Source organism: Scyliorhinus canicula, chromosome 12, assembly GCF_902713615.1.
Source record: "Scyliorhinus canicula chromosome 12, sScyCan1.1, whole genome shotgun sequence".
Lineage (NCBI taxonomy): Eukaryota > Metazoa > Chordata > Chondrichthyes > Carcharhiniformes > Scyliorhinidae > Scyliorhinus > Scyliorhinus canicula.
The window spans coordinates 55,700,211-55,727,190 of record NC_052157.1 but is presented as its reverse complement, the minus strand read 5'-3'; the positions used below and the strand labels follow the sequence as shown (position 1 = coordinate 55,727,190).

Below are 26,980 nucleotides of genomic sequence, written 5' to 3'. Positions count from 1 at the left end.
AGCCAAAGGGTGGTTGTGGATGGTGGATTTTCAAACTGCAGGCCTGTGACCAGCGATGTACCTCAGGGGTCGGTGCAGGGGTCCACTGTTATTTGTTATATATATATTAATGATTTGGATGAGAATGTAGGGGGCGTGGTTAGTAAGTTTGCAGATGACACCAAGGTTGGTGGCATAGTGGACAGTGAAGAAAGTTATATAGATTGCAACCGGATCTTGACCAATTGGGCCAGTGGGCCGATGAATGACAGATGGAGTTTAATTTGGATAAATGTGAGGTGATTCATTATGGTAGATCAAATCAGGGCAGACCTATTCAGTTAATGATAGGGAGTTGGGGACAGTCATAGAACAAAGAGATCTAGGGGTACAGGTTCATAGCTCCTTGAAGGTGGAGTCGCAGGTGGACAGGGTGGTGAAGATGGCATTAGCACGCTAGGTTTTATTGGTCAGAATATTTAATATAGGAGTTGGGACGTCTTGTTGAAGTTGTACAAGACATTGGTTAAGACCCCCACACATGGAATACTGTGTTCAGCTCTGGTAACACTATTATAGGAAGGATATTGTTAAACAAGAAAGAGTGCAGAAGACATTTACGAGGATGCTGTAAGGACTTCATGGTCAGAGACAAAAGGAGAGGCTGTATAGGCTGGGACATTTCCCCTGGAGCATAGGAGGCTTGGGGTGATCTTATAGAGGTCTATAAAATAATGAGAGGCATAGATAAGGTAGATCGACAACATCTTATCCCAAAGGTAGAGGAGTCTAGAACTAGAGGGCATAGGTTTAAGGTGAGAGGGGAGAGATACAAAAGAGACCAGAGGGGAAATTGTATCACACAGAGGGTGACGAGCATCTGGAACGGGCTGCCAGAGGCAGTGGTACAATTTTTTCCTTTAAAAAACAGTTAGACCGTTACATGGACAGGGTGGATATAGAGGGATATGGGCCAAATGCAGGCAAGTGATACTAGCTTAATGATAGAAACTGGGAGGCATGGACAAGCTGGGCCAAAGGGCCTGTTTCCATGCTGTAAACACGGGGTTGGATACAGAGTAAAGCTCCCTCTACACTGTCCCCATCAAACACTCCCAGGACAGGTACAGCACGGTGTTAGATACAGAGTAAAGTTCCCTCTACACTGTCCACATCAAACACTCCCAGGACAGGTACAGCACGAAATTAGATACAGGGTAAAGTTCCCTCCACACTGTCCCCGTCAAATATTCCCAGGACAAGTACGGCACGGGGTTAGATACAGAGTAAAGCTCCCTCTACATTGTCCCCATCAAACACTCCCAGGACAGGTACAGCATGGGGTTAGATACAGAGTTAAGCTCCCTCTACATTGTCCCCATCAAACACTCCCAGGACAGGTAACGGTTAGATACAGAGTGAAGCTCTCTCTACACTGTCCATCAAACACTCGCAGAGTGAAGCTCCCTCTACATTGTCCCCATCAAATATTCACAGGACTGGTACAGCACGGCGTTAGATAAAGGAGTACCTACACAGCCCTGATGTGTTTTGAATGTAACTCAGTTAGAGTGAGGCGCCCCATTACATTTCACCAACTACCTGAAATGAGAGAGCCCAATTAGTCCCTACCAGGACTGAATTCAGTGGCTATGTCTTCGGGCCAAAGTAAGAAGTCTTACAACACTAGGTCTTCGGGCCAAAGGGTGGGGACTGCACGTGCAACACACATATTCCCCACAGTGATGGTTGCCCGATCCCAGGCATCACTTATCGGTAAACCCAACCCCAATCTTGCCTGAACTGTCAACGCTTACCTTTCTCAAACAGGTTGGCGCAGTCGTTACACAGGGTGAAGTCATATGACCATTCAGCATCCCAGCTCCTCCCAGGGGTGGTGGCGCCACAGCTTTTACACCGCACGCACTTTGGACAGACCTGGTCAGGGGTGTGAAGAGAAAAGCAGCAAATCAAGAATAAAGACACTCAATTCACATCTCACAGAGATGGGACGTGGGTCTGTGATTCCCCGACACCGTGATGGGACGTGGGTCTGTGATTCCCCACATGGTGATGGGACGTGGGTCTGTGATTCCCCACACTGTGATGGGACGTGGGTCTGTGTCTGTGATTCCCCCACACTGTGATGGGACGTGGGACTGTGTCTGTGATTCCCCCACATGGTGATGGGACGTGGGACTGTGTCTGTGATTCCCCCACATGGTGATGGGACGTGGGTCTGTGATTCCCCACAGGGTGATGGGACGTGGGTCTGTGATTCCCCACATGGTGATGGGATATGGGTCTGTGATTCCCCACACTGTGATGGGACGTGGGTCTGTGTCTGTGATTCCCCCACACGGTGATGGGACGTGGGTCTGTGTCTGTGATTCCCCCACATGGTGATGGGACGTGGGACTGTGTCTGTGATTCCCCCACATGGTGATGGGACGTGGATCTGTGTCTGTGATTCCCCCACACGGTGATGGGATGTGGGTCTGTGTCTGTGATTCCCCCACACCATGATGGGACGTGGGGCCTGTGTCTGTGATTCCCCCACACGGTGATGGGACGTGGGCCTGTGTCTGTGATTCCCCCACATGGCGATGGGACGTGGGCCGGTGTCTGTGATTCCCAACAGAAGGTGGTGGGACTGCAATGGGCTTGACGTTGCTTGTTGGGTGCTGCGAAGACTTACCCAGGTCTGCCTCTTCTTACTCGGTCTGGTTGGGTAGTTCGGTCCTAAGCAGGCTGCATGGTACGTAGCGCGGCACTTGTTACACTCCAGTAGATGCTGCGGGGAGAAAGCAGACCCGACTCAGCGACAGTCAATGAATCCCATTTCTGGAGCATCTCCAGGGCAGCGCGTCCCAATCAATCATTCGACCACATGGCAAGAACCCACAAAAGGAACCGCAACTTCATTTTGCGAACGTTTAATTCTCCTTGGGGAAGAGAAGGTTAAGGGGGAGATTGAATCGAGGCTTTCCAAATCCTTCGGGGAGTTTGGATAGATTTGATAAGGAGGACGTATTTCCCAGCAGAGGAGACACAGATTGAAGAGAATCAGGAAAAGAACAAAAGTTGGGGGACTAATTGGATAGACCTTTCAAGGTGTGGCCCAACACACAATGGGCCGAATGGGCGTCTCTCTGTGCTCCATGTTTCCAAGAGTCGAAACGTTTAATTGGCTGCAGGACAACAGATTGCACACCCCTGGCCTTGTTCCAAATCATGGCTTTGAGTTCCTTTATGTCCACCGGAGAGGAGAGAAGGAGCCTTTGACAGTGCAGCACTCCCTCAGTACTGACCCTCTGACAGTGCAGCACTTCCTCAGTACTAACCCTCTGACAATGCGGCACTCCCTCAGTACTGACCCTCTGACAGTGCGGCACTCCCTCAATACTGACCCTCTGACAGTGCAGCATTTCTCAGTGCTGACCCTCTGACAGTGCAGCACTCCCTCAGTACTGACCCTCTGACAGAGCAGCACTCCCTCAGTACTGACCCTCTGACATTGCAGCACTCCCTCAGTACTTACTCTCTGACAGTGCAGCACTCCCTCTGTACTGACTCTCCGACAGTGCAGCACTCTCAGTACTGACCCTCTGACAATGCGGCACTCCCTCAGTACTGACCCTCTGACAGTGCGGCACTCCCTCAGTACTGACCCTCTGACAGTGCAGCACTCCCTCAGTACTTACTCTCTGACAGTGCAGCACTCCCTCTGTACTGACTCTCCGACAGTGCAGCACTCCCTCAGTACTGTCCCTCTGACAGTGCAGCACTCCCTCAGTACTTACTCTCTGACAGTGTAGCACTCCCTCTGTACTGCCTCTCCGACAGTGCAGCACTCTTTCAGTACTGACCCTCTGACAGTGCAGCACTCCCTCAGTACTGACCCTTTGACAATGCGGCACTCCCTCAGTACTGACCATCTAACAGTGCGGCACTCCCTCAGTACTGACCCTCTGACAGTGCAGCACTCCCTCAGTACTTACTCTCCGACAGTGCAGCACTCCCTCTGTACTGTCCCTCTGACAGTGCAGCACTCCCTCATTACTGACCCTCCGACAGTGCGGCATGTGATGAATGTAGGGATTTCACATATATTGTGTTATCTGTAGCTGGTGCAGTAAGGGTTAAACGCCTGGGTTAGTGCGCGTTCGACTGCTGCAGTAGTGTTTTTACAGAATCCTGGCTTGAAAGGTTTTGGGAGCCACATGTGCAATTAAGGAATCATAAAATCTGGGCCATTTATTCTGTTTGGATTGAATGGGGTTCCCTGTGGAGTTATTTGGAAACATTGTGTTTCAGCTTGATATGATGAAGTAATTAAAGGAAGGAGCTAGAGTGCCAGACAATTTGAAGAAAAGCAATTTTAGTTGAGTTTTAAATTGGAACGTGAGCATGTGTCAAGCATCAGCCCTCGCTGCATTTCAGTTAAAGATGTGTCTGTAGACAGATTAGCAGCTTCTTTCCGAGCAGTTTAGAATTGTGTGGCTGTATGTGAAGCCGAAACAAGCTGAGAAGCAGCTTCTGAAGGAATACAGCCAGAGTTTCTGCATGGTTCTAACAGGTCTCAGGACTTTTCTTTAAACCAATGTCAAAAGAGATCACTCTTTCTCAAAGTCGAGTATCCAGACATCTCTGTACAGTAACTATCCCTGAGTATTCACTGGAATTGAAAGTGGATTGAGAGCTGAGATGGTTTTGTTGTTTGAGTGGGAACAAAGATAGCAGTTAAGGGTTATATTATGTCATTGTATTGACTAGCATTGTTTAAGGGGTAATTGGAAGCTATTTTCTGGTGTCATGTTAAAGATATTTTAATACTGTGTTAGTAATAAAGTTTGTTTCAATAAATCATGTCCCTATTTCTTCGTGTATTGTCTTACAAAATTAAAATATTGGTGTTTCTGTCCAGTATCCTCGCCACTGTTGGGATCTGGTCTGGTATCATAATAAGCACTCCCTCAGTACTGACCAGCCGTTTGACTTCGCTCTGCCACCGCCCGCCCCACCCCCCAAACCTGCCACCATCTGATTCCCAATCAGGATGTTCCCTCTCCCCTCTTTCCCCCCCCCCCCCCCCCCGAATACCTTTGAAGCTTTGCTCTTTCGGCCACACACATGGCAGAACTTGCACCGGCGACAACACCAGTTCTCCATCTGGTCGGCGGATGGTCTTTCTTTTTCGTCCAGACAGAAGCTGTGGAAGGGTTCACAGCATACCTGGCAATAAACCATCTGTGCACAAAGAGACGGGAGGAGAGGAGGGAGATCACATCAGAAACTGGTGGCGAGCATCAACGCAAGCACAAGAACCTGCGAGCGTAAGTAACAAGAGCAGGAGTCAGACCCTCCCCTTCCCCCCAGCCTGCCACGCCATTCAGGAAGGTCATGGCCGATATGATGGAGATGATAACATCAAATTCCACTTTTCCTACCGGTCCCCCCCCCCCCCCCCCCCCCCCGGTCCCCCCGTCCCGTCTCTCCCCCCTCCCCCCCCCCATCCCCATCCCCGCCCCGCCCATGATCCTATTCACTGATGAGGAGGCCCATTCAGTCCCCTCTCGAGCTTGTTACACAGGAACAGGAGGAGGCCCATTCAGTCCCTCCAGCCTGTGCCTCCATTTAATTAGAGCATTGTTGATCTGTATCTTAATTTGTCAGGGGTTTGGGAGACAGTTGCAAATGTGCTTCCTGATATCACACCTGACCGGCCTGGCTCATACCAACCCCAAGCGCTGAAGGTTGTTCTCGCTACTGCTCCCACGGCAGGCAGGTGAGTCAGCTTACCTCGTGACGCCCTTGGCTTGCGCACAAGAGACAAAGGACTCGAGGGAGGATGGGAACAGACGACAGTACGCTGAGGCCACCCATCAGCCAAACGTTTTCGATGTTGCAATCCTCCTGGAGGCGGGAGAGAAGAAAGAGGGAGCAGAGAAATTAACATCACACAACAGAGCAGTCAGAGAGCCAGCTGTTGTGTTTGCTCGGTGTCACAGTCCTGACTCGGATAAATGGCTGGAGTACTGAAAAACCAGCATGGAGGAAGGTGTTGGATCATGAGGGCGGCAAGAATAAAACAAGTAATCATTATTAATAGCTCAGTTACAGACAATCGTTCCAAGAAGAATAAAACAATAAAAGGGTTGCACCATTGTGAACATTCCATGTATTCAAATATTTATGATTGTAAGAGTCCTTCCTGTTTATCTCTTTCATTCCCTTTCTTCGGATTCCATTCTTCGGAACCCAGCTTTGGAGGGAATAAGTTTGACTGGTTCACTGGCAACCAGTGGGTTGGCCAGGGACAGCATTCTGCCCGACAACGATCAGTGACTGGTTCCTACGTGATGCTTTCTGAGAGAGCTTGGCAGAAGTGTTTAGGTCTTCTGCTTGCTGAAGAACTGCTTTATTGTTCGAAAACAAGTGAATGGCTGGCACATCTTTGCTGTAAACTTGCCACAATGCTGAGCCTACAGAGAAGGCTGACAACCTTGCCAGAGAAAATAATAATAATCTTTATTATTGTCACAAGTAGGTTCACATTAGCACTGCAATGAAGTTACTGTGAAGATCCCCCAGTCGCCACATTCCGGCGCCTGTCCGGGTACACAGAGGGAGAATTCAGAATGTCCAATTCACCTAACAAGCACTTCTTTTGGGACCTGTGGGAAGAAACCGGAGCACCCGGAGGAAGCCCACGCAGAGACAGAAAGAACGTGCAGATTCCAGACAGTGAGGAATTCCCAAGCCGGGAATCAAACTTGGGATCCTGGCGCTGCGCAGCAACAGTGCTAACCACTGTGCTACCGTGCCGCCCCAAAGATCCTTTATCCTTTTATTTTATCAATATTTTCTTTACCTCTCAACTGCCATTTGCCCTCTCTGTTTGCCTGTGTGTGTATGCGTGAGATATATATATAATATATATTAGAGAGAGAGAGCGGGGGCCGTTAAATGGGGGTGAAAAGAGTTGGAAAAGAGGTATTGGATAGTCAGTTACGTCTTTCGGTCAGTTTAATTATAATGCTGTACATAATAAAAGGTCACTTGTGTTAAAGTTACAAACCTGATAACTGCAGTTTATTGGGCTCAGCCAAGGACCGCACGTATTATAAAATAACATCTAATTTCCCTTGTGTTCTGACTCCGGGTTAAGTGGGGCTGGAAGTAACCGGGAACTAGCCCAGGGACCGTGACACGATTAGTTGACAATTACACCGTTCCTTCACTATCGCTGTCACAAAATTCTGAGCTCCCTTCCCATGAGGGGCAGCACTGTGGCTGGCACTTGTGCCTCGTGCCGCCAGGGACCTGCGTTCGATTCCGGCGTTGGGTGATCCTGTGTGTGGAGCTTGCACGTTCTCCCTTCAGTCGGTTGTCAGCCTTCTCTGTAGGCTCAGCATTGTGGCAAGTTTACAGCAAAGATGTGCCAGCCATTCACTGGTTTTCGAACACGTGTTTGCGTGAGTCTCCTCTGTGTGCTCCAGTTTCCTCCCACAGTCCAAAGATGTGCAGGTTAGGTGGGGTAATGGGGTTACGGGAGAGTGAGCCGAGGTATAGTGCTCTTTCTTGGGGATCAGTGCAGACTCGATGGGTCAAATGGCCTTCTTCTGCACTGTTGGGGTTAGACCATAAGATATAAGATCAGAATTAGGCCATTTGCCCCATTGCGTCTGCTCTGCCATTCAATCATGGCTGATATGTTTCTCATCCCCATTCTCCTGCCTTCTTCCCATAACGCCTTATCCCCATATTGATCAAGAATCTATCTATCTCTGTCTTAAAGAAACTCAGTGACTTGGCCTCCACAGCCTTCTGCAGCAATGAACTCCACAGATTCACCCCCCCCCCCCTCTGGCTGAAGACATTCCTCCTCATCACAGCTTCAAGGGTCTTCCTTCAGTCTGAGGCTGCGCCCTCAGGTTCTCGTCTCTCCTACTAGGGGAAACATCTTCTCCACGTCCACTCTATCCAGGCCTCTCAGTATTATGTAAGTTTTAAAAAGATCCCCCGACCCCATACTTTTGAAATCCACCGAGGACATACCCAGAGTCCTCAACTGATCGTCGGAGGAGAAGCTGATATTTACCAAGGATTATTCTTCTGAACCTCCTCTGGACTTACTCCAAGACCAGCACATCCTTCCTTAGATACAGGGCACAAAACTGCTCACACTATTCTATGGTTATAGGAAAGGAGGGATAGTAGCGTAGTCGGAATGTTACCGTGACCAGTCACCCAGAAACCCAGTTTAATGCCCTGGAGGGAGGGACACGGGTTGAGTCCCACCCAGGCAGCTGGCGGAATTTAAATTAAATTGAGAAATGCCAATCGCAGCAATGGCAAACGTAAAACTATAAGTAATAGCCCCAGAAAGAGACAGACAACAAATGCCCTCTAAAGTGGTTCAGCTTTAGACAGAACCCACCCCCCCCCTCCATGCCTGCAGCCGCCCCCCCCCCCCCCCCCCCCCCCCCCCCATGCTCCATTTTATTGCACGCATTCACATACTCCACCCATGCAGGCTCACCTTGAAGTCCACTCGTATCCGGTGCACGCCATCCAACGGCCCCTTCTGCCTGCCACTGTTACTGTTGGTGAATGGACTCAAGGGGCTGAGCACCAGCTGCTCCTGCTTGCTCAGGAGGACAGGTCGGTCCTGGGTGGGGAACAGGACAGGAAGTAAATCCACGCATTAGGGCCGTCAACCGTGCCTGAAGCCCCCCCCCCCCCCCCCCCCCTAATTGCGGCCCACCCAACAACCTCACACCCTTCGTGCCCCCCCCCCCCCCCCCCCCGCAGCCAGCTCCTGCTCGCCTAAGTTACGCATGCGGTTTCCAGCACGAGGTGTTAAATCGCCCTCGAGCAATGAATGACCGGTTGAGTTCTCACGGGACAGAGTCAGCCACAGAACTTAAAACTTGTGGCCTCACGTTTGCCAAATCACCAAACGGTCACAGCACACCAGGCTATTCAAACGATCATGTTGCCGATGGCTCTCCTGCGGAGCAATTCACCCTGGTGCCATTCTCTGCGTAACACTGCACGCTCCTTCTTTCCAGGTAACAATCCAATTGCCACTTACAGAAGCCTCTATTTAATCTACCTGCCCCTGACACGCTCAGGCAGTGTGTTCCCAATCCTGAACACTTGGGAGGATCCCCTTGTCGCCCTCACCCCCTTTTGCAATCACCCTGTATCTGCGTTATGAGATATCTGCAATCTTTCTTCACAAGTTAACTTCTCATTTGCTACTGGTTAACCTGAGTACATCAATCCTGCCCGTTTCACACACACTGGCTTTTGTGCCAGACAAGTGTCAGGTAATGAGCATCTCCACCAAGAGAGGGTGTATCTACACCACACATCTGCAGCGGTTCAAGAAGGAGGCTCACCCACCACCATCTCAAGGGGCAATTAGGGATGGGCAATAAATGCCAGCCTAGCCAGTGACACCCACATCCCGGGAACAAATAAACAAATGCACTCACCTTCTCTCTGCTTCTCCGGGATTTCAGTTGGATGGGTTTTAGCCGACCATGTTCATCCATTAGAGATTGAAGGTCATCTGATAGTCAGGACAATGAGAATTAGAATCAGTGCCGCTGGCATAGACACCCAACCCACAACACACTCACTGAATCGGACTCCCCTCCGCATACCTTAAAAACCAACTCCCCTCCCTGCCACACTTCACCAGATCAGGCTCCACTTTGCACCTCCCCAAAAGCCACTCTCCTCCCCACCACACTCACTGAAACACACTCTTCTCCACACCTCCCCGAAACCCAGTCCTATCCCAACAACACTCACCGAATCAGACTCCCCGACTCATCCGCCCCCAAAATCAACTCCCCTCACCACCATTCACCGAAACCCCTCCCCACTACACTGACGGAATCATAGTCCCCTCCCCACCACACTCACCAAAATCTCTGCCTACCAATCCAAAACCCATTCCCCTCCCCACACAGAAACTCACTCCCCTCCCCACCACTCACTGAAACCCACTCTCTTCCCCTCTTGTCCCCTCCCCACCACACTAACAATACCCTATTGCCTCCACTCACCAGACCAACTCCGCCCACCCCCCACCACACTCACCGAAAACCTCTCCCCACTGCACTAGCTGAAATCCACCCCCTTCCACACCACTCACCAAAACCCACTCACTGAAATCTGGTCCCCTCCCACCACTCACCAAATTCCACTCCGCTCCCCAACACCCCTCACTGTAGCCCACTACCCTCCCCACCACACTCACCGATACCCAGTTCCGCCCCACCACTCTTACCAAAACCCTCTCCCCACCACACTCACTGTAACCCACTCCCCTCCCCAACACATTCACCAAATCAGACTCTCCTTCACATCTCCCACAGGATCCACTGCCCTCCCACAAATCCCTCCCCAACACTCACCAAAATGATACTCCTCTCCCCAACACACGCCAAATCCCATTCTCCTCCCCACTACTCACTGAGACCCACTCCCCTCCCTACCACTCACCAAAACCCAGTCCCCTCCCCAACACCCTCACCGAAACTCACTCCCCTCCACAACACCCTCACCCAAACCCACTAACTCCCCAACACCCTCACCCAAACCCACTCCCTCCCTGAACACCCTCACCAAACCTACTCCCTCCCCAACACCCTCACCCAAACCCACTCCCTCCCTGAACAGCCTCGCCAAACCCATTCCCTCCCCAACACCCTCACCGAAACCCACTCCCCTCCCCAACACCCTCACCGAAACCCACTCCCCTCCCCAACACCCTCACCGAAACTCACTCCCCTCCCCAACACCCTCACCAAAATGCACTCCCCTCCCAAACATCATCATTGAAACCCACTCCCCTCCCCACCACCCTCACCAAAACGCACTCCCCTCCCAAACACCCTCACTGTAACCCACCCCCCTCCCCAACACCCTCACCGAAACCCACTCTCTTCCCCAACACCCTCACCAAAACCCACTCCCCTCCCCAACACCCTCACCATACCCACTCCCCTCCTCAACACCTCACCGAAACCAACTCCCCTCCCCAACACCCTCACCGAAACCCACTCCCCTCCCCAACACCCTCACCGAAACCCACTCCCCTCCCCAACACCCTCACCCAAACCCACTTCCTCCCCGAACATCCTCACTGAAACCCACTCCCCTCCCCAACACCCTCACTGTAACCCGCTCCCCTCCCCAACACCCTCACCAAACCCACTCCCTTCCCCAACACCCTCACCGAAACCAACTCCCCTCCCCAACACCCTCACCCAAACCCACTCCCCTCCCCAACACCCTCACCGAAACCCACTCCCTCCCCGAACACCGTCACTGAAACCACACCCGTCCCCTACACCCTCACCAAACCCACTCCCCTCCACAACACCCTAACTCAAACCCACTCCCCTCCCCGAACACCCTCACTGTAACCCACTATCTTCCCCAACACCCTCACCGAAACCCACTCCCCTCCTCAACACCCTCACCGAAACCCACTCCCCTCCCAAACATCCTCACTGAAACCCACTCCCCACCACAACACCCTCACCAAAACGCACTTCCTTCCCAAACATCCTCACTGAAACCCACTCCCCTCCACAACACCTTCACCGAAACCCACTCTCTTCCCCAACACCCTCACCGAAACCCACTCCCCTCCCCAACACCCTCACCCAAACCCACTTCTTCCCCGAACACCCTCACTGTAACCCACTCCCCTTCCCGAACACCCTCACTGTAACCCACTCCCCTCCCCAACACCCTCACTGTAACCAACTCCCCTCACCAACACCCTCACTGTAACCCACCCCCCTCCCCACACCCTCACCGAAACCCACTCCCCTCCCCAACACCCTCACCAAAACCCACTCCCCTCCCCAACATCCTCACCGACACCAACTCCCTCCCCAACACCCTCACTGAAAACCCACTCCCCTCCCCAACACCCTAACTCAAAACCCACTCCCGTCCCCAACACCCTCACCGAAACCCACTCCCCTCCCCAACACCCCCACCGATACCCCCACTCCCTTCCCCAACACCCTCACCAAAACCCACTCCCCTCCCCAACACCCTAACTCAAACTCACTCCCCTCCCCAACACCCTCACCGAAACCCACTCCCCTCCCGAACACCCTCACCGAAACCCACTCCCCTCCACAACACCCTCACCCAAACCCACTTCCTCCCCGAACACCCTCACTGAAACCCACTCCCCTCCCCAACACCCTCACCCAAACCCACTTCCTCCCCGAACACCCTCACTGTAACCCACTCCCCTTCCCGAACACCCTCACTGTAACCCACTCCCCTCCCCAACACCCTCACTGTAACTCACCCCCCTCCCCAACACCCTCACCGAAACCCACTCCCCTCCCCAACACCCTCACCAAAACCCACTCCCCTCCCCAACATCCTCACCGACACCAACTCCCTCCCCAACACCCTCACCGAAACCCACTCCCCTCCCCAACACCCTAACTCAAACCCACTCCCGTCCCCAACACCCTCACCGAAACCCACTCCCCTCCCCAACACCCCCACCGATACCCCCACTCCCTTCCCCAACACCCTCACCAAAACCCACTCCCCTCCCCAACACCCTAACTCAAACTCACTCCCCTCCCCAACACCCTCACCGAAACCCACTCCCCTCCCGAACACCCTCACCGAAACCCACTTCCTCCCCGAACACCCTCACTGAAACCCACTCCCCTCCCCAACACCCTCACCCAAACCCACTTCCTCCCCGAACACCCTCACTGTAACCCACTCCCCTTCCCGAACACCCTCACTGTAACCCACTCCCCTCCCCAACACCCTCACTGTAACTCACCCCCCTCCCCAACACCCTCACCGAAACCCACTCCCCTCCCCAACACCCTCACCGAAACCCACTCCCCTCCCCATCACCCTCACCAAACCCACTCCCTTCCCCAACACCCTCACCCCTCCCCAACACCCTCACCGAAACTCACCCCCCTCCCCAACACCCTCTCCGAAACCCACTCCCCTCCCCACCCCCTCACCGAAACCCACTCCCCGCCCCACTCATTTCGCCATCCACCTGAAATCCACTCCACTCCCCATCCCCCAAAACCCACTCAGCACGAATACCTCTCGGTCCTGAACCATTCCCAGATCACTCCCCTCCCCGAAATAATATTTACCAAACTCACACCCCTACCACCCAGCTGTTTGACCTTCCCCAATCAGGATCCTCCCATGTCAGCTCCATCCTGGTCTGCAACCAGGTGCAACAGGCTCGAGGAGGCTGAATGGGTTTCCTCCTGTTCCTGTGTAACAGGCCTGAAGGGGGCTGAATAGGCTTCCTCCTGTTCCCGTGCAACAGACTCGAGTGGGCTGAATGGGCCTCCTCCTGTTCCTGTGCTGTGGTTGAAGTTTGTCCTATCCCAGTCAATGTGCAACATTCCCGCCCCCGCATCCCCCAACCCGTACCTGACATTGGCACACGGCCCCCCACCTTTCAGGACGTTGTGAGGCAGTTTGGAATCCGTCTCAGAGTCGGAAAGGTCAGACTCCTCGAACAGGGCATAGTACGACCACTGACGCGCTGTGCGACGGATGGACTTGCGCTGCAGCTGCGTGTCGGCGGCCAGGTTCTCCACGGGCGCCAACGAGGCCTCCCCATTCTTCACTTGCACCTCCTCCACTGCCGCCTCCAGCATGTACTCATAGGCCGCATAGCCCCTCGAGTCTGGCAGCCACTCCTCGTCATCCTTGCCCATGACGGGCCGCGTATCAATGGACGGTAGAATAGTGATCCGGCTCCTCTTGCGCACTAGAGGGGTGAGGAGGGGTGGAAGGTGAAGGAGAAAAGGGGAGCACTGGTTATCCAATGAGGACAAAAGGGGAGGTGGGGACGGCAACATTGCTTATCGCTGGCATCCCCATAGTCCACCCTGACAAGCAATGCAAACAAGCACAACATTCGCTCCAACACTGGGCAGCCAATGATCTCTTATGCACTCTCAGCAAGTTCCACCACTCGGCACCATGCGGCCAAGGCACCAAGGTCTGTAATTCGCTCTTTAACCTCCCTGCCTCTCTCCTCGTTGAAGACATTGCTCAAAGCTGACCTCCTCAATCGAAGCATTTGTCACCTGTCTCCAATAAATCCTAAAGCTGTCACAATGTCAAGCTGTGTCTGATTGAGGATCCAGCGAAGCAGCTTCGGGTGATTTACTTCGCTAAAAAGTGCCATATAAATACAGCTGCTGGGCACACAGGATGCGCCAAAGGAGTTTTATTGATTGGTTTTCAATGACAATCCAGCAATATTTCTGTTACGGCAGAGGGTGCTTTACTCTGTATTCAACCCTGTGTTGTACCTCTCCAAGGAGTGTTTCATGGAATAGTGTAGAGGGAGTTTTACTCTGTATCTAATCCCGTGCTGTACCTGTCCTGGGAGTATTTGATGGGGACAGTGTCGAGGGATCTTTACAACAAAGAACAAAGAAAATTACAGTGAGAAGTCTTACAACACCAGGTTAAAGTCCAACAGGTTTGTTTCAAATCACTAGCTTTCGGAGCACTACTCCTTCCTCAGGTGAATGAAGAGCTAGGTTCCAGAAACACACATACATATATAGACAAAGTCAAAGATGCAAGATGATACTTTGAATGTGAGCATTTTGCAGATAATTAAGTCTTTACAGATCCAGAGAGAGGGGTAACCCCAGGTTAAAGAGGTGTGAATTGTTGCAAACCAGGATGGTTGGTATGATTTCGCCAGCCCAGGCCAGATGGTGGGGGGTGAAAGTAATGCGACATGAATCCACAGTCCTGGTTGAGGTCGTACTCATGTGTGCGGAACTTGGCTATAAGTTTCTGCTCGGCGATTCTGCATTGCCGCGCGTCCTGAAGGCCGCCTTGGAGAACGCTTATCCGAAGATCAGAGGCTGAATGCTCTTGACTGCTGAAGTGTTCCTCGACTGAAAGGGACCATTCCTGCCTGGTGATTATCTCCGCCCAAGTCTCCAAACAATCTCAATCCTGCTGTATCCTCTGACAGTCCTCATCGCTATCCTCAATTCCACCAACCTTTGTGTGGTCCGCAAACTTACTAATCAGGCTAGTTACATTTTCATCCAAATCATTTATATATACTACGAACAGCAAAGGTCCCAGCACTGAACCCTGCAGAACACTACTAGTCACAGCCCTCCAATCAGAAAGCACCCTTCTTTTACTCATCTCTGCCTTCTATGACCTAGCCAGTTCTGTATCCACCTTGCCAGCTCACCTCTGATCCCGTGTGACTTCACCTTTTGTACCAGTCTGCCATGAAGGACCTTGTCGAAGGCCTTACTGAAGTCCATATCGACAACATCCACTGCCCTACCTGCATCAATCATCTTTGTGACCTCCTCGAAAAACTCCATCAAGTTAGTGAGACATGACCTCCCCTTCACAAAACCGTGCTGCCTCTTGCTAATACGTCCACTTGCTTCCAAATGGGAGTAGATCCTGTCTCGAAGAATTCTCTCCAGTAATTTCCCTACCACTGGCGTAAGGCTCACCGGCCTGTCGTTCCCTGGATTATCCTTGCTACCCTTCTTAAACAAAGGAACAACATTGGCTCTAGTCCTCCGGGACATCACCTGAAGGCAATGAGGATCCAAAGATTTCTATCAAGGCCTCAGCAATTTCCCCTCTTGCCTCCTTCAGTATTCTGGGATAGATCACATCAGGCCCTGGGAACATAGCCACCTTAATATTTTTCAAGACGCTAACACCTCGTCTTTTTGGATCTCAATGTGACCCAGGCTGGGACCGTTGCTGTTCATAGTATGTATAAATGATTTGGAGGAAAATGTAACTGGTCTGATTAGTAAGTTTGCGGACGACACAAAGTTTGGTGGAATTGCGGATAGCGATGAGGACTGTCAGAGGTTACAGCAGGTTTTAGATCGTTTGGAGACTTGTGTGGGAGAGATGGCAGATGGAGTTTAATCCAGACAAATGTGAGGTAATGCATTTTGGAAGGTCTAATACAGGTAGGGAATACACAGTGAATGGTAGAATGAAAGAGTATTGACAGTCAGAGAGATCTAGATGTGCAGGTCCACAGGTCACTGAAATGGGCAACATAGGTGGAGAAGGTAGTCAAGAAGGCGTACGGCACGCTTGCCTTCATTGGCCGGGGCACTGAGTATAAAAATTGCAAGTTATGTTGCAGCTGTATAGAACCTTAGTGAAGTTCGGCCACACTTGGAGTATAGTGTTCAATTCTGGTCACCACACTACCAGAAGGATGTGGAGGCTTTAGAGAGGGTGCAGAAGAGATTTACCAGGATGTTGTCTGGTATGGACGTCATTAGCTTTCAGGAGAGGTTGAATAGTCTTGGTATGTTCTCAATGGAACGATGGAGGTTGAGGGGCGACCTGATAGAGGTCTACAAAATTATGAGGGGCATAGACAGATTGGATAGTCAGAGACTTTTTCCCAGGTAGAGGGGTCAATTACTAGGGGGCACAGGTTTAAGGTGCGAGGGGCAAGGATTAGAGGAGATGTACGAGGCAAGTTTTTTTTACACAGAGGGTAGTGGGTGCCTGGAACTCGCTGCCGGAGGTGGTGGTGGAAGCAGGGACGATAGTGACGTTTAAGGGGCATCTTGACAAATACATGAATAGGATGGGAATAGAAGGATACGAACCCCGGAAGTGTAGATGATTTTAGATTAGACGTGCAGCATGGTTGGCACAGGCTAGGAAGGCCGAACGGCCTGTTCCTGTGCTGTACTTTTCTTTGTTCTTTGTTCTATCTACACATCCTTCTCCAGACTCAACATCCATCAATTCCTTCTCTATGGTGAATAATGATGCAAAGTATTCATTTAGTACCTCGCCCATTTTCTCCGGTCCCACAGAGATTGCCTTCCCTGTCCTTCAGTGAGCCAACCCTTTCCTTGGCTACCCTCTTGCTTTTTATGTACGTATAAAAATCCTTGGGATTTTCCTTAACCCTATTTGCCAATGACTTTTTATGACCCCTTTTAGCCCTCCTGACTCCTTGCTGAAGTTCCTTCCCACTTTCCTTCGCCTGTTCCCAGCCTTCTAGCCCTGACAAATGCCTCCTTTTACTTTTTGACGAGGCCTACAATATCTCTCGTTATCCAAGGTTCCCGAAATGTGCGATTTTTATCCTTCTTCCTCACAGGAACATGCCAGCTGACATTTGAAAGCCTCCCATATGTCAGATGTTGACTTACCCTCAAACATCCGCCCGTATCTAGGTTCTTCAGTTCCCGCCTAATATTGTTATAATTAGCTTTCCCCCAATTTAGCACATTCACCCTCGGACCACTCTTATCCTTGTCCAACAGCACTTTAAAACTGACTGAAGTGTGGTCACTGTTCCCGAAATGCTCCCCTATTGAAGCTTCGACCACCTGGCTGGGTCTCTATCTAACCCCGTGCTGTACCTGTCCAAGGAGTGTTTGAAGGGGACAGTGTAGAGGGAAGTTTACTTTGTATCTAACCCAGTAATCCTGTGCTGTACCTGTCCTAGGAAAGCTTGATGGAGACAGTGTAGCGGGAAATTTACTCTGTATCTAACCCCATGCAGGATCTGTCTTGAGGGAGTTTGATGGGGCAGTGTAGAGGGAGCTTTATTCTATATCGAACCCCATTCTGTACCTGTCCTAGGAGGGTTTGATGGGGAGAGTGTAGACAGAGCTTTACTCTGCATCTAACCCTGCAATCCTGTGCTGTACCTGTCCTAGGAATGTTTGATGGAGATAGTGTAGCGGGAGATTTACTCTGTATCTAACCCCGTGCTGGATCTGTCCTGAGGGAGTTTGATGGGGACAGTGTAGAGGGAGATTTACTCTGTATCTAACCCCGTGCTGTACCTGTCCTGGGAGTGTTTGATGCGGACAGTGTAGAAGGAGCTTTACTCTGTATCTAACCCTGTGCTGTACCTGTCCTGGGAGTGTTTGATGGGGACAATGTAGAGGGAGCGTTATTCTGAATCTAACCCCGTGCTGTACCTGTCCTGGGTCTATTTGATGCGGACAGTGTAGAGGGAGCTTTACTCTGTATCTAACCCGTGCTGTACCTGTTCTGAGGGAGTTTGATGGGGACAGTGTAGAGGGAGCTTTACTCTGTACAAATAATAAGCAGCTTTACCATTTGCCAGGCGTTCCTGTCGTTTCAGTTCTATTTGGTCACATTTCCGCCACCTGCAATGACAAGAAACAGGGGGTCACCAACAACACATGCTCCCTGCTGACTCTTAAGCAAATTGGGCCCCTTCAGCCAGTCCTGTCCCGCTCTCTTCCCATCGTCCTTTATCAATCCCCAAAGCAATCCCACTATAGCCCTGTATGATTCCCCAAACTAATCCCACTGCCCCCTCTCTCCCCATAGCCCTGTATCAATCTCCAAGCTAAACCCACTGCCCTGCTCACTCCCCATAGCCCTGGATCAATCCCAAACTAATCCCACTGCTTCTCTCTTTCCTCATAGCCCTTTATCAATCCCCAAACTCAAATCACTGCCCTGCTCTCTCCCCATAGCCCTTTATCAATCCCCAAACTAATCCCACTGCCCTGCTCTCTCCCCATAGCCCTGTATCAATTCCCAAACTAATCCCACTGCCCCGCTCACTGCCCATATCTCTGTATGAATCTAATTCTCATCTGTCGTTCTTTGAAAGATCTATCCAATTAGTCCCATTCTCCCCCCTGCCCCCCACCCCCCCATATTCCTGCTAATTATTCTTTCCAGTATTTCTCCAATTGCCTCTTTTGAAAATTCCCATTGAATCTGCTTCCACCGCCCTTTCAGGCAGCACTTTCCAGATCACAACAACTCGCTGTGTGTGAAATAAAAATTCTCATCTCCCCGCCCCTCTGGTTCTTTCTAGCAAGGTAAAAATCTTTCGCTTTATCGACTCTGACCAAACCCCCCCCCCCCCCCCCCCCCCCCCCCCCCCCCCCAACCACCCCCACCCCACTTCTGGTTCTTTTCCAGATTCTCTTCAATCTGTGCCCTCTCTGGTCATCGAACCTCCTGCCGCTGGGAGGCAGCACATCCCAGATTTTCCCCACTGGATGTAACTCTCAATGTGGGCACGGATATACGAAGAAAGCCTCAGACAGGGAGGGCGAGACGGTTGACGATTGGAGAAATGGCAGCGTACTTACACACAACATTGCTTCTTGGTGTTTCGGCCCCCGAACTTAGGCTTGTCCAGGCAGTTGACGCACTTGCCGCAGTCCGACAGGTTTCGGCAGCCTTTGCAGCAGCCACACCGGTTTCCTCGGCGCTTTGGCTGGCCGCTGACCACAGAAGGCTTGGTCTCCTCCTCGGCTGGCAAGAGCGTTGGAGCCTCTGCTACCTCCTCTGCCTCCCGCTCAATCTTCACCACGGAGGCCATGGGCACAGGACTCTCGGGCTCGGAGGAGGAGGTATCCGCTGAGGGGAGAAATAGAGATAGAATGATCAGGAGCAGGAACACTGCCTGACTTTCCCCTCTCTCCCTCTCTCTGTTTAAAAAATAAATTTAAAGTAAAAATTAAGGGGAAATTTAGTGTGGCCAATCCACCTACCTTGCACATCTTTGGATTGTGGGGTTCCCGAGCTGCTGCTGCTCTTGTCCTTATAGATGGTAGTGATTGTGGGTTTGGAAGGTGCTGCCTCAGGATCCATCGTGTAGTGCATCGTGTAGTTGGTACACACTGTTAGTTGGTGAAAGGGATAGCAAACAAGCGAGCTGCTTCATCATGGATGGTGTCAAGCTTTTTTAGCCCTTAAATTTAGAGTACCCAATTGCTTTTTTCCAATTAATTTGGGCAGCACGGTAGCACAGTGGTTAGCACAATTGCTTCACAGCTCCAGGGTCCCAGGTTCGATTCCGGCTTGGGTCACTGTCTGTGCGGAGTCTGCACATTCTCCCTGTGTCTGTGTGTGCTTCCTCCAGGTGCTCCGGTTTCCTCCCACAGTCCAAAGATGTGCAGGTTAGGTGGATTGGCCATGATAAATTGCCCTTCGTGTCCAAAATTGTCCTTAGTGTTGGGTGGGGTTACTGGGTTATGGGGATAGGGTGGAGGTGTTGACCTCGGGTAGGGTGCTCTTTCCAAGAGACGGTGCAGATTCGATGGGCCGAGTGGCCTCCTTCTGCACTGTGAATTCTAAATTAAGGGGTAATTTAGCGTGGCCGATCCAGCTACCCTCCACAGCTTTTTGGTTTGTGGGGGTGATACCCACGCAGACTTGGGGAGAATGTGCAAACTCGGCACGGACAGTGATCCGGGGCCGGGATCGAACCCGGATCCTCAGCGTCGTGAGGCAGCAGTGGTAACCACTACGCCACCATGCTGCCAAGCTGTGTGTCAGTGGTTACTGGGGATGGTACCCGGGAGTCTGTCAGTGTTTACTGGGATGGTACCCGGGAGTGTGTCAGTATTTACTGGGGTGGGTAGGCAGGGTTGTATCAGTGTTTACTGGGGAGGGTATCTGGGAATGTGTCCGGATTCCTAGTCTTGACCTGCTCTGGTAGCCACAGTGTTAATTCGACTAGTCAAATTCCGTTTCTGATCTATAGTAACCTCCAGGATGTTGATTGAGGGAGATTCAATGATGACAATGCTACTGAATGTCATGGGACGATGGTGAGATCCTCTCTTATGGGAGATGGTCATTGCCTGGCAATTGTGTGGGGCGAATGTAATTTGACACTGTAAGGCCGAGCCAGGATATTTTCCAGATCTTGCTGCATTTGGGCACAGGCTGATTCATTATCTGGGGAGTCGCAAATGGTGCGGAATATTGTTCCGCACTTATGACCATATGATGGAAGGGAGGTCATTAATGAAGCAGCTGAAGATGGTTGGGCCGAGGACACTACCCTGAGGAACTCCTGCGGTGTGTCCTGGAGCTGAGATGATTGACCTCCAATCACCATAACCATCTTCCTTTGTACCAGGTATGACTCCAACCAGCAGAGAGTTTTCCCCGATTTTCATTGACTCCAGTTTAGCTAGGGCTCATTGATGCCATACTCAGTCAAATGCTGCCTTGATGTCAAGGGCAGTCACTCTCACTTCACCTCGGGCATTCAGCTCTTTTGTCCACGTTTAAACAAAGAACAAAGAAAAGTACAGCACAGGAGCAGGCCGTTCGGCCCGCCAAGCCTGTGCCGACCATGCTGCACGTCTAAACTAAAATCTTCTACACTTCCGGGTCCATATCCCTCTATTCCCATCCTATTCATGTATTTGTCAAGATGCCCCTTAAACGTCACTATCGTCCCTGCTTCCACCACCTCCTCCGGCAGCGAGTTCCAGGCACCCACTACCCTCGGTGTAAAAAACTTGCCTCGTACATCTCCTCTAAACCTTGCCCCTCGCACCTTAAACCTATGCCCCCTAGTAATTGACTCCTCTACCCTGGGAAAAAGCCTCTGACTATCCACTGTCTATGCCCCTCATAATTTTGTAGACCTCTATCAGGTTTCCCCTTAACCTCCGTCGTTCCCTCACCTGTCCTTCAGTCGGCCCACCCTTTCCCTGGCTACCCTCTTGCTTTTTATGTACGTGTAAAACGCCTTGGGATTTTCCTTAACCCTATTTGCCAATGACTTTTCGTGACCCCTTTTAGCCCTCCTGACTCCTTGCTGAAGTTCCTTCCTTAAAACATATGCACTTCAGGCCACCAGTCCCGCTGTTTTCAGCAACATCTCACTGTCTGCTCTTCCTCAGAGCCATACCGGCCCTATTCCCTAGTTCTCCCTCAATCTTTTCACCTTCTGACCTATAGCTCCGGTACCCATCCCCTGCCACACTACTTTAAACCCTCCCGTATGACACTAGCAAACCTCGCGGCCAGGATATTTATGCCTCTCCAGTTTAGATGCAACCAGTCTTTCTTATACAGGTCACACCTGCCCTGGAAGAGCTCCCAGTGGTCCAGATAACAAAAACCCTCCCTCCTACACCAGCTGTTTAGCCACGTGTTTAGCTGCTCTATCTTCCTATTTCTAGCCTCACTGGCATGTGGCACAGGGAGTAATCCCAAGATTACAACCCTGGAAGTCCTGTCTTTTAACTTTCTGCCTAGCTGGTTTGAACCAAGTCTGTAATGAGGTCAGGAGCTTAGTAACCCTGGCGGAGCCCAAACTGAGCATCCACGAGCAAGTCATTGTTGAGTAAATGCTGCTTGATAGCACTGGTGATGGCTCCTTCCATCACTTTGCTGATGGAGAGTAGCCGGATAGGGTGGTAATTGGCTGGGTTGTATTTGTCCCGTTTCTTGTGTGCAGGACACACCTGGGCAATTTTTCACATTGCAGGGTAGATGCCAATGTTGTAGCTGTACTGCTTGGCTTGGGATGCTGCAAGTTCTGGGGCAGACTTTTCAGTATTATTGCTGGAACATCGTCAGGGACAATAGCCTTTGCAGGATCCAATACCTTCAGCCGTTTCTTGATGTCACGTGGACTGAATCATATTGGCTGAAGAAAGACAGATGTGATGTTGAGGGCCTCTGGAGGTGTCAGGAGGTGAGTAACACAGTACAGGATTCCCAGCCTCTGACCAACTCTGGGAGCCACAGTATTTATATGGCTGGGTGCAGTTCAGTTTCTGGTCAATAGTAACCGCCAGGATGTTGATAGTCGGGGAAATTCAACAATGCTAATGCCATTAAATGACAATAGTTGGATTGGATTCTCTTACTTGTTGGAGAGGGTCATTGCCTGGCACTTGAGGATCAAAAGTGGCTTGTAACGAGACAATCCAAATCTGGTCTAACCAAGAGAAATGGAGACTGGAACCACGCACAGTGCTCCATGTGTGGTTTAACCGAGGAATATGGAAGACAGAACTGTGCACAGTTGCTCCAAGTGTTGTCTAACCAATGGATATGCAGACAGGAACTGTGCATAGTGGTCCAAGTACAGTGGGTAGGACGGTAGCATAGTAGTTAGCACAGTTGCTTCACAGCACCAGGGTTCCAGGTTTGATTCCCGGCTGGGTCACTGTTTGTGCAGAGTCTGCACGTTCTCCCCGTGTCTGTGTGGGTTTCCTCCAGGTGCCCCGGTTTCCACCCACAGTCCAAAGATGTGCGGGTTAGGTGGATTGGCCATGCTAAATTGCCCTTGGTGTCCAAAAAGGTTAGGTGGGGGTTACTGGGTTACGGGGATAGGATAGATACGTGGGCTTGAGTAGGGTGCTCTTTGTAAGGGCCGTTGCAGACTCGATGGGCTGAATGGCCTCCTTCTGCACTGTAAATTCTATGATCTATGGTCTAAGCATGGGATGTTCAGATTTAACAGAACCACTCTACATTTCATTTCTGTTCCTCTCCTCTTCCAGTCTCCGGACCGCCACTTACCGTCCAGCTGTGCCGTCATAATGCTCTCACGCTCGTGCATTGGGAGTGCACTCAGCCGTGGAATGTTGGCGGGTACCATCGCTCGAGGTTTCCCAAGCGCTACAGCTGCCCGGCGGCATACATGCTTGATCCGTGGACCCTGAGATACCTGCGTCTATCGGAGAGGGTGGAAGAGATGAAAGATAACAGTGATTAACTGAAGATGATAATAGGGACAGAGACTGGGAATGGGAGATGGATACTGCGAGGTCATGTGGGGTGGTGGGGTTACCCGAGAGCACGAGTAAAAGGGACAAACACTTGAGCGAAGGGCAGAGTGGGTCAAGCGTGAGAGAAAGGGAAAAAGGGAGAGAGGGGAAGGAGAAACTGAGGAAGGTACGCAGGGGTGTGTCACTGTTTACTGGGAAGGATACCTGAGAGTGGGTCAGTGTTTACTGGAGAGGATCCACACCAATGTGTCAGTATTTACTGGTGAGGGTCCTCATGAGTGTGTCAGTATTTACTAGTGAGAGTCCTCACGAATGTATCAGTATTTACTGGTGAGAGTACCTGGGAGCGTCTCAGTGTTTACTGGGGAGGATAGCCGGGGATGTGTCGGTGTTCACTGGGGAGGGTCCTCACAAGTGTGTCAGTGTTTACTGGGGAGGGTACCCGGGGGTGTGTCAGTATATACTGGAGAGGGAACCCGTGAGTGTGTCAGTGTTTACTGGGGAGGATACCCGGGTGTGTGTCAAAATTTATTGGGGAGGGTACTGGGAGTGTGTCAGCGTTTACTGGGGAGGGTACCCGGGAGTATGCCAGTATTTACTGGAGATCGTACCAGAGTGTGACAGCATATACGGGGGAGGATGTGTGGAGTGTGCCAGTGTTTGTTGGGAGGTACGGGCATCAGTATTCACTAGAGAGTGTACCCGGGAGTGTTAGCCTATACTGGGGATGATGGTCAACAGTCTGTCAGTGTTTATTGGGGAGTGTACCCGGGGGTATGTCAGTATTTACCGGGCAGGGTACCCGGGAGTATATCAGCATTTACTGGGGAGGGAACTGGGGAGTGTGTCTGTGTTTACTGGGGAGGGTACCCGGGAGTGTGTCAGTATATACTGGGGAGGGAACCCGTGAGTGTGTCAGTGTTTACTGGGGAGGGAACCCGTGAGTGTGTCAGTGTTTACTAGGGAGGGTACCCGGGAGTGTGTCAGTGTTTACTGGGGAGGGTACCCGGGAGTGTGTCAGTGTTTACTAGGGAGGGTACCCGGGAGAGTGTCAGTGTTTACTGGGGAGGGTACCCGGGAGTGTGTCAGTATATACTGGGGAGGGAACCCGTGAGTGTGTCAGTGTTTACTGGGGAGGGAACCCGTGAGTGTGTCAGTGTTTACTAGGGAGGGTACCCGGGAGTGTGTCAGTGTTTACTGGGGAGGGTACCCGGGAGTGTGTCAGTGTTTACTAGGGAGGGTACCCGGGAGTGTGTCAGTGTTTACTGGGGAGGGTACTCGGGAGTGTGTCAGTGTTTACTAGGGAGGGTACCCGGGAGTGTGTCAGTATTGATTGGGGAGGGTACCCGGGAGTGTGTCAGTGTTTATGGGGATGGTAGCCAGGGATTTGTCAGTGTTTACTGGGTAGGGTACCTGGTTGTGTGTATGTATGTGCTGGGGAGGGTACCTAGGAGTGTGTCAGTATATATTGGGGAGGACACCCGGGGGTGTGCCAGTGCTTTCTTAGGAGGGCACCCGGGAGTGTTAGCCTATACTGGGGATGATCTTCAACAGTCTGTCAGTGTTTATTGGGGAAGGTACCCAGCAGTGTGTCAGTGTTTATTGGGGAGGGTACCCGGGAGTGTGTCAGTGTTTATCGGGGAAGGTACCTGGGAGTGTGTCAGTGTTTACTGGGGAGAGTACCCGGGAGTGTGTCAGTGTTTATCGGGGTATGTACCCGGGAGTGTGTCAGTGTTTACTGGGGAGAGTACCCGGGAGTGTGTCAGTGTTTATCGGGGAACGTACCCGGGAGTGTGTCAGTGTTTATTGGGGAGGGTACACGGCAATGTGTCAGTGTTTACTGGGGAGGGTACCCGGAAGTATGCCAGTATTTACTGGAGATCGTACCAGAGTGTGACAGCATATACAGGGGAGGATGTGTGGAGTGTGCCAGTGTTTGTTGGGAGGTACGGGCATCAGTATTCACTGAAGAGGGTACCCGGGAGTGTTAGCCTATACTGGGGATGATGGTCAACAGTCTGTCAGTGTTTATTGGGGAGTGTACCCGGGGGTATGTCAGTATTTACCGGGCAGGGTGCCCGGGAGTATTTCAGCATTTACTGGGGAGGGAACCGGGGAGTGTGTCTGTGTTTACTGGGGAGGATACCCGAGAATGTGTCAGTACATACTGGGGAGGGAACCCGTGAGTGTGTCAGTGTTTACTGGGGAGGGTATACGGCAGTGTGTCAGTGTTTATTGGGGAGAGTCCCCAGGAGTGTGTCAGTATTGATTGGGGAGGGTACCCGGGAGTGTGTCAGTGTTTATTGGGGATGGTACCCAGGAGTGTGTCAGTGTTTATTGGGGAGGGTACCCGGGAGTGTGTCAGTGTTTATGGGGATGGTAGCCAGGGATTTGTCAGTGTTTACTGGGGAAGGCATTCGGGGATGTGTCAGTGTTTACTGGGTAGGGTACCTGGTTGTGTGTGTATGTGCTGGGGAGGGTACCTAGGAGTGTGTCAGTATATATTGGGGAGGACACCCGGGGGTGTGCCAGTGCTTTCTTAGGAGGGCACCCGGGAGTGTTAGCCTATACTGGGGATGATCTTCAACAATCTGTCAGTGTTTATTGGGGAAGGTACCCAGCAGTGTGTCAGTGTTTATTGGGGAGTGTACCCGGGGGTATGTCAGTATTTACCGGGCAGGGTACCCGGGAGTATATCAGCATTTACTGGGGAGGGAACTGGGGAGTGTGTCTGTGTTTACTGGGGAGGATACCCGGGAGTGTGTCAGTATATACTGGGGAGGGAACCTGTAAGTGTGTCAGTGTTTACTGGGGAGGGTATACGGCAGTGTGTCAGTGTTTATTGGGGAGAGTACCCGGGAGTGTGTCAGTATTGATTGGGGAGGGTATCCGGGAGTGTGTCAGTGTTTATTAGGGAGGGAACCGGGGAGTGTGTCAGTGTTTATTGGGGAGGGTACCCAGGAGTGTGACAGTGTTTATTGGAGAAGGAACCGGGGAGTGTGTCAGTGTTTATTGGAGAAGGAACCGGGGAGTGTGTCAATGTTTATTGGGGAGGGAACCAGGGAGTGTGTCAGTGTTTATTTGGGAGGGTACCCGGGAGTGTGTCAGCATTTATTGGGGAGGGTACCCAGGAGTGTGTCAGTTTATACTGGGGAGGATACCTGGGAGTGGACAGCATTTACTGGGGAGGGCACACGGCAGTGTAGCAGTGTTTACTGGGGAGGGTACCCGGGAGTGTGTCAGTGTTTATTGGGGAGGGTACCCGGGAGTGTGTCAGTGTTTACTGGGGAAGGTAGCCAGGGATGTGTCAGTGTTTACTGGGGAAGATAGTCGGGGATGTGTCAGTGTTTACTGGGGAGGGTACCCAGGAGTGTGTCAGTATTTACTGGTGATGGTACCCGGGAGTGTGT

The 26,980-nt window shown here is 51.5% G+C and overlaps 1 protein-coding gene across 1 annotated transcript in view; it reads right to left on the bottom strand.

The window, feature by feature from the left end:
• The window catches only part of LOC119974252, a 117,113-nt gene that overhangs the window by 49,562 nt on the left and 40,571 nt on the right, over positions 1–26,980 (bottom strand). The window contains exons 3-12 of the mRNA XM_038813021.1: positions 23,362–23,515; positions 19,173–19,443; positions 18,154–18,206; positions 13,484–13,801; positions 9,486–9,562; positions 8,525–8,653; positions 5,782–5,895; positions 5,083–5,229; positions 2,678–2,773; positions 1,797–1,917 (exon numbers count right to left, since the gene is read on the bottom strand). Coding sequence (XP_038668949.1) covers positions 1,797–1,917; positions 2,678–2,773; positions 5,083–5,229; positions 5,782–5,895; positions 8,525–8,653; positions 9,486–9,562; positions 13,484–13,801; positions 18,154–18,206; positions 19,173–19,443; positions 23,362–23,515 — 1,480 coding nt within the window. The remainder of the gene's footprint in view (positions 1–1,796; positions 1,918–2,677; positions 2,774–5,082; positions 5,230–5,781; positions 5,896–8,524; positions 8,654–9,485; positions 9,563–13,483; positions 13,802–18,153; positions 18,207–19,172; positions 19,444–23,361; positions 23,516–26,980) is intronic.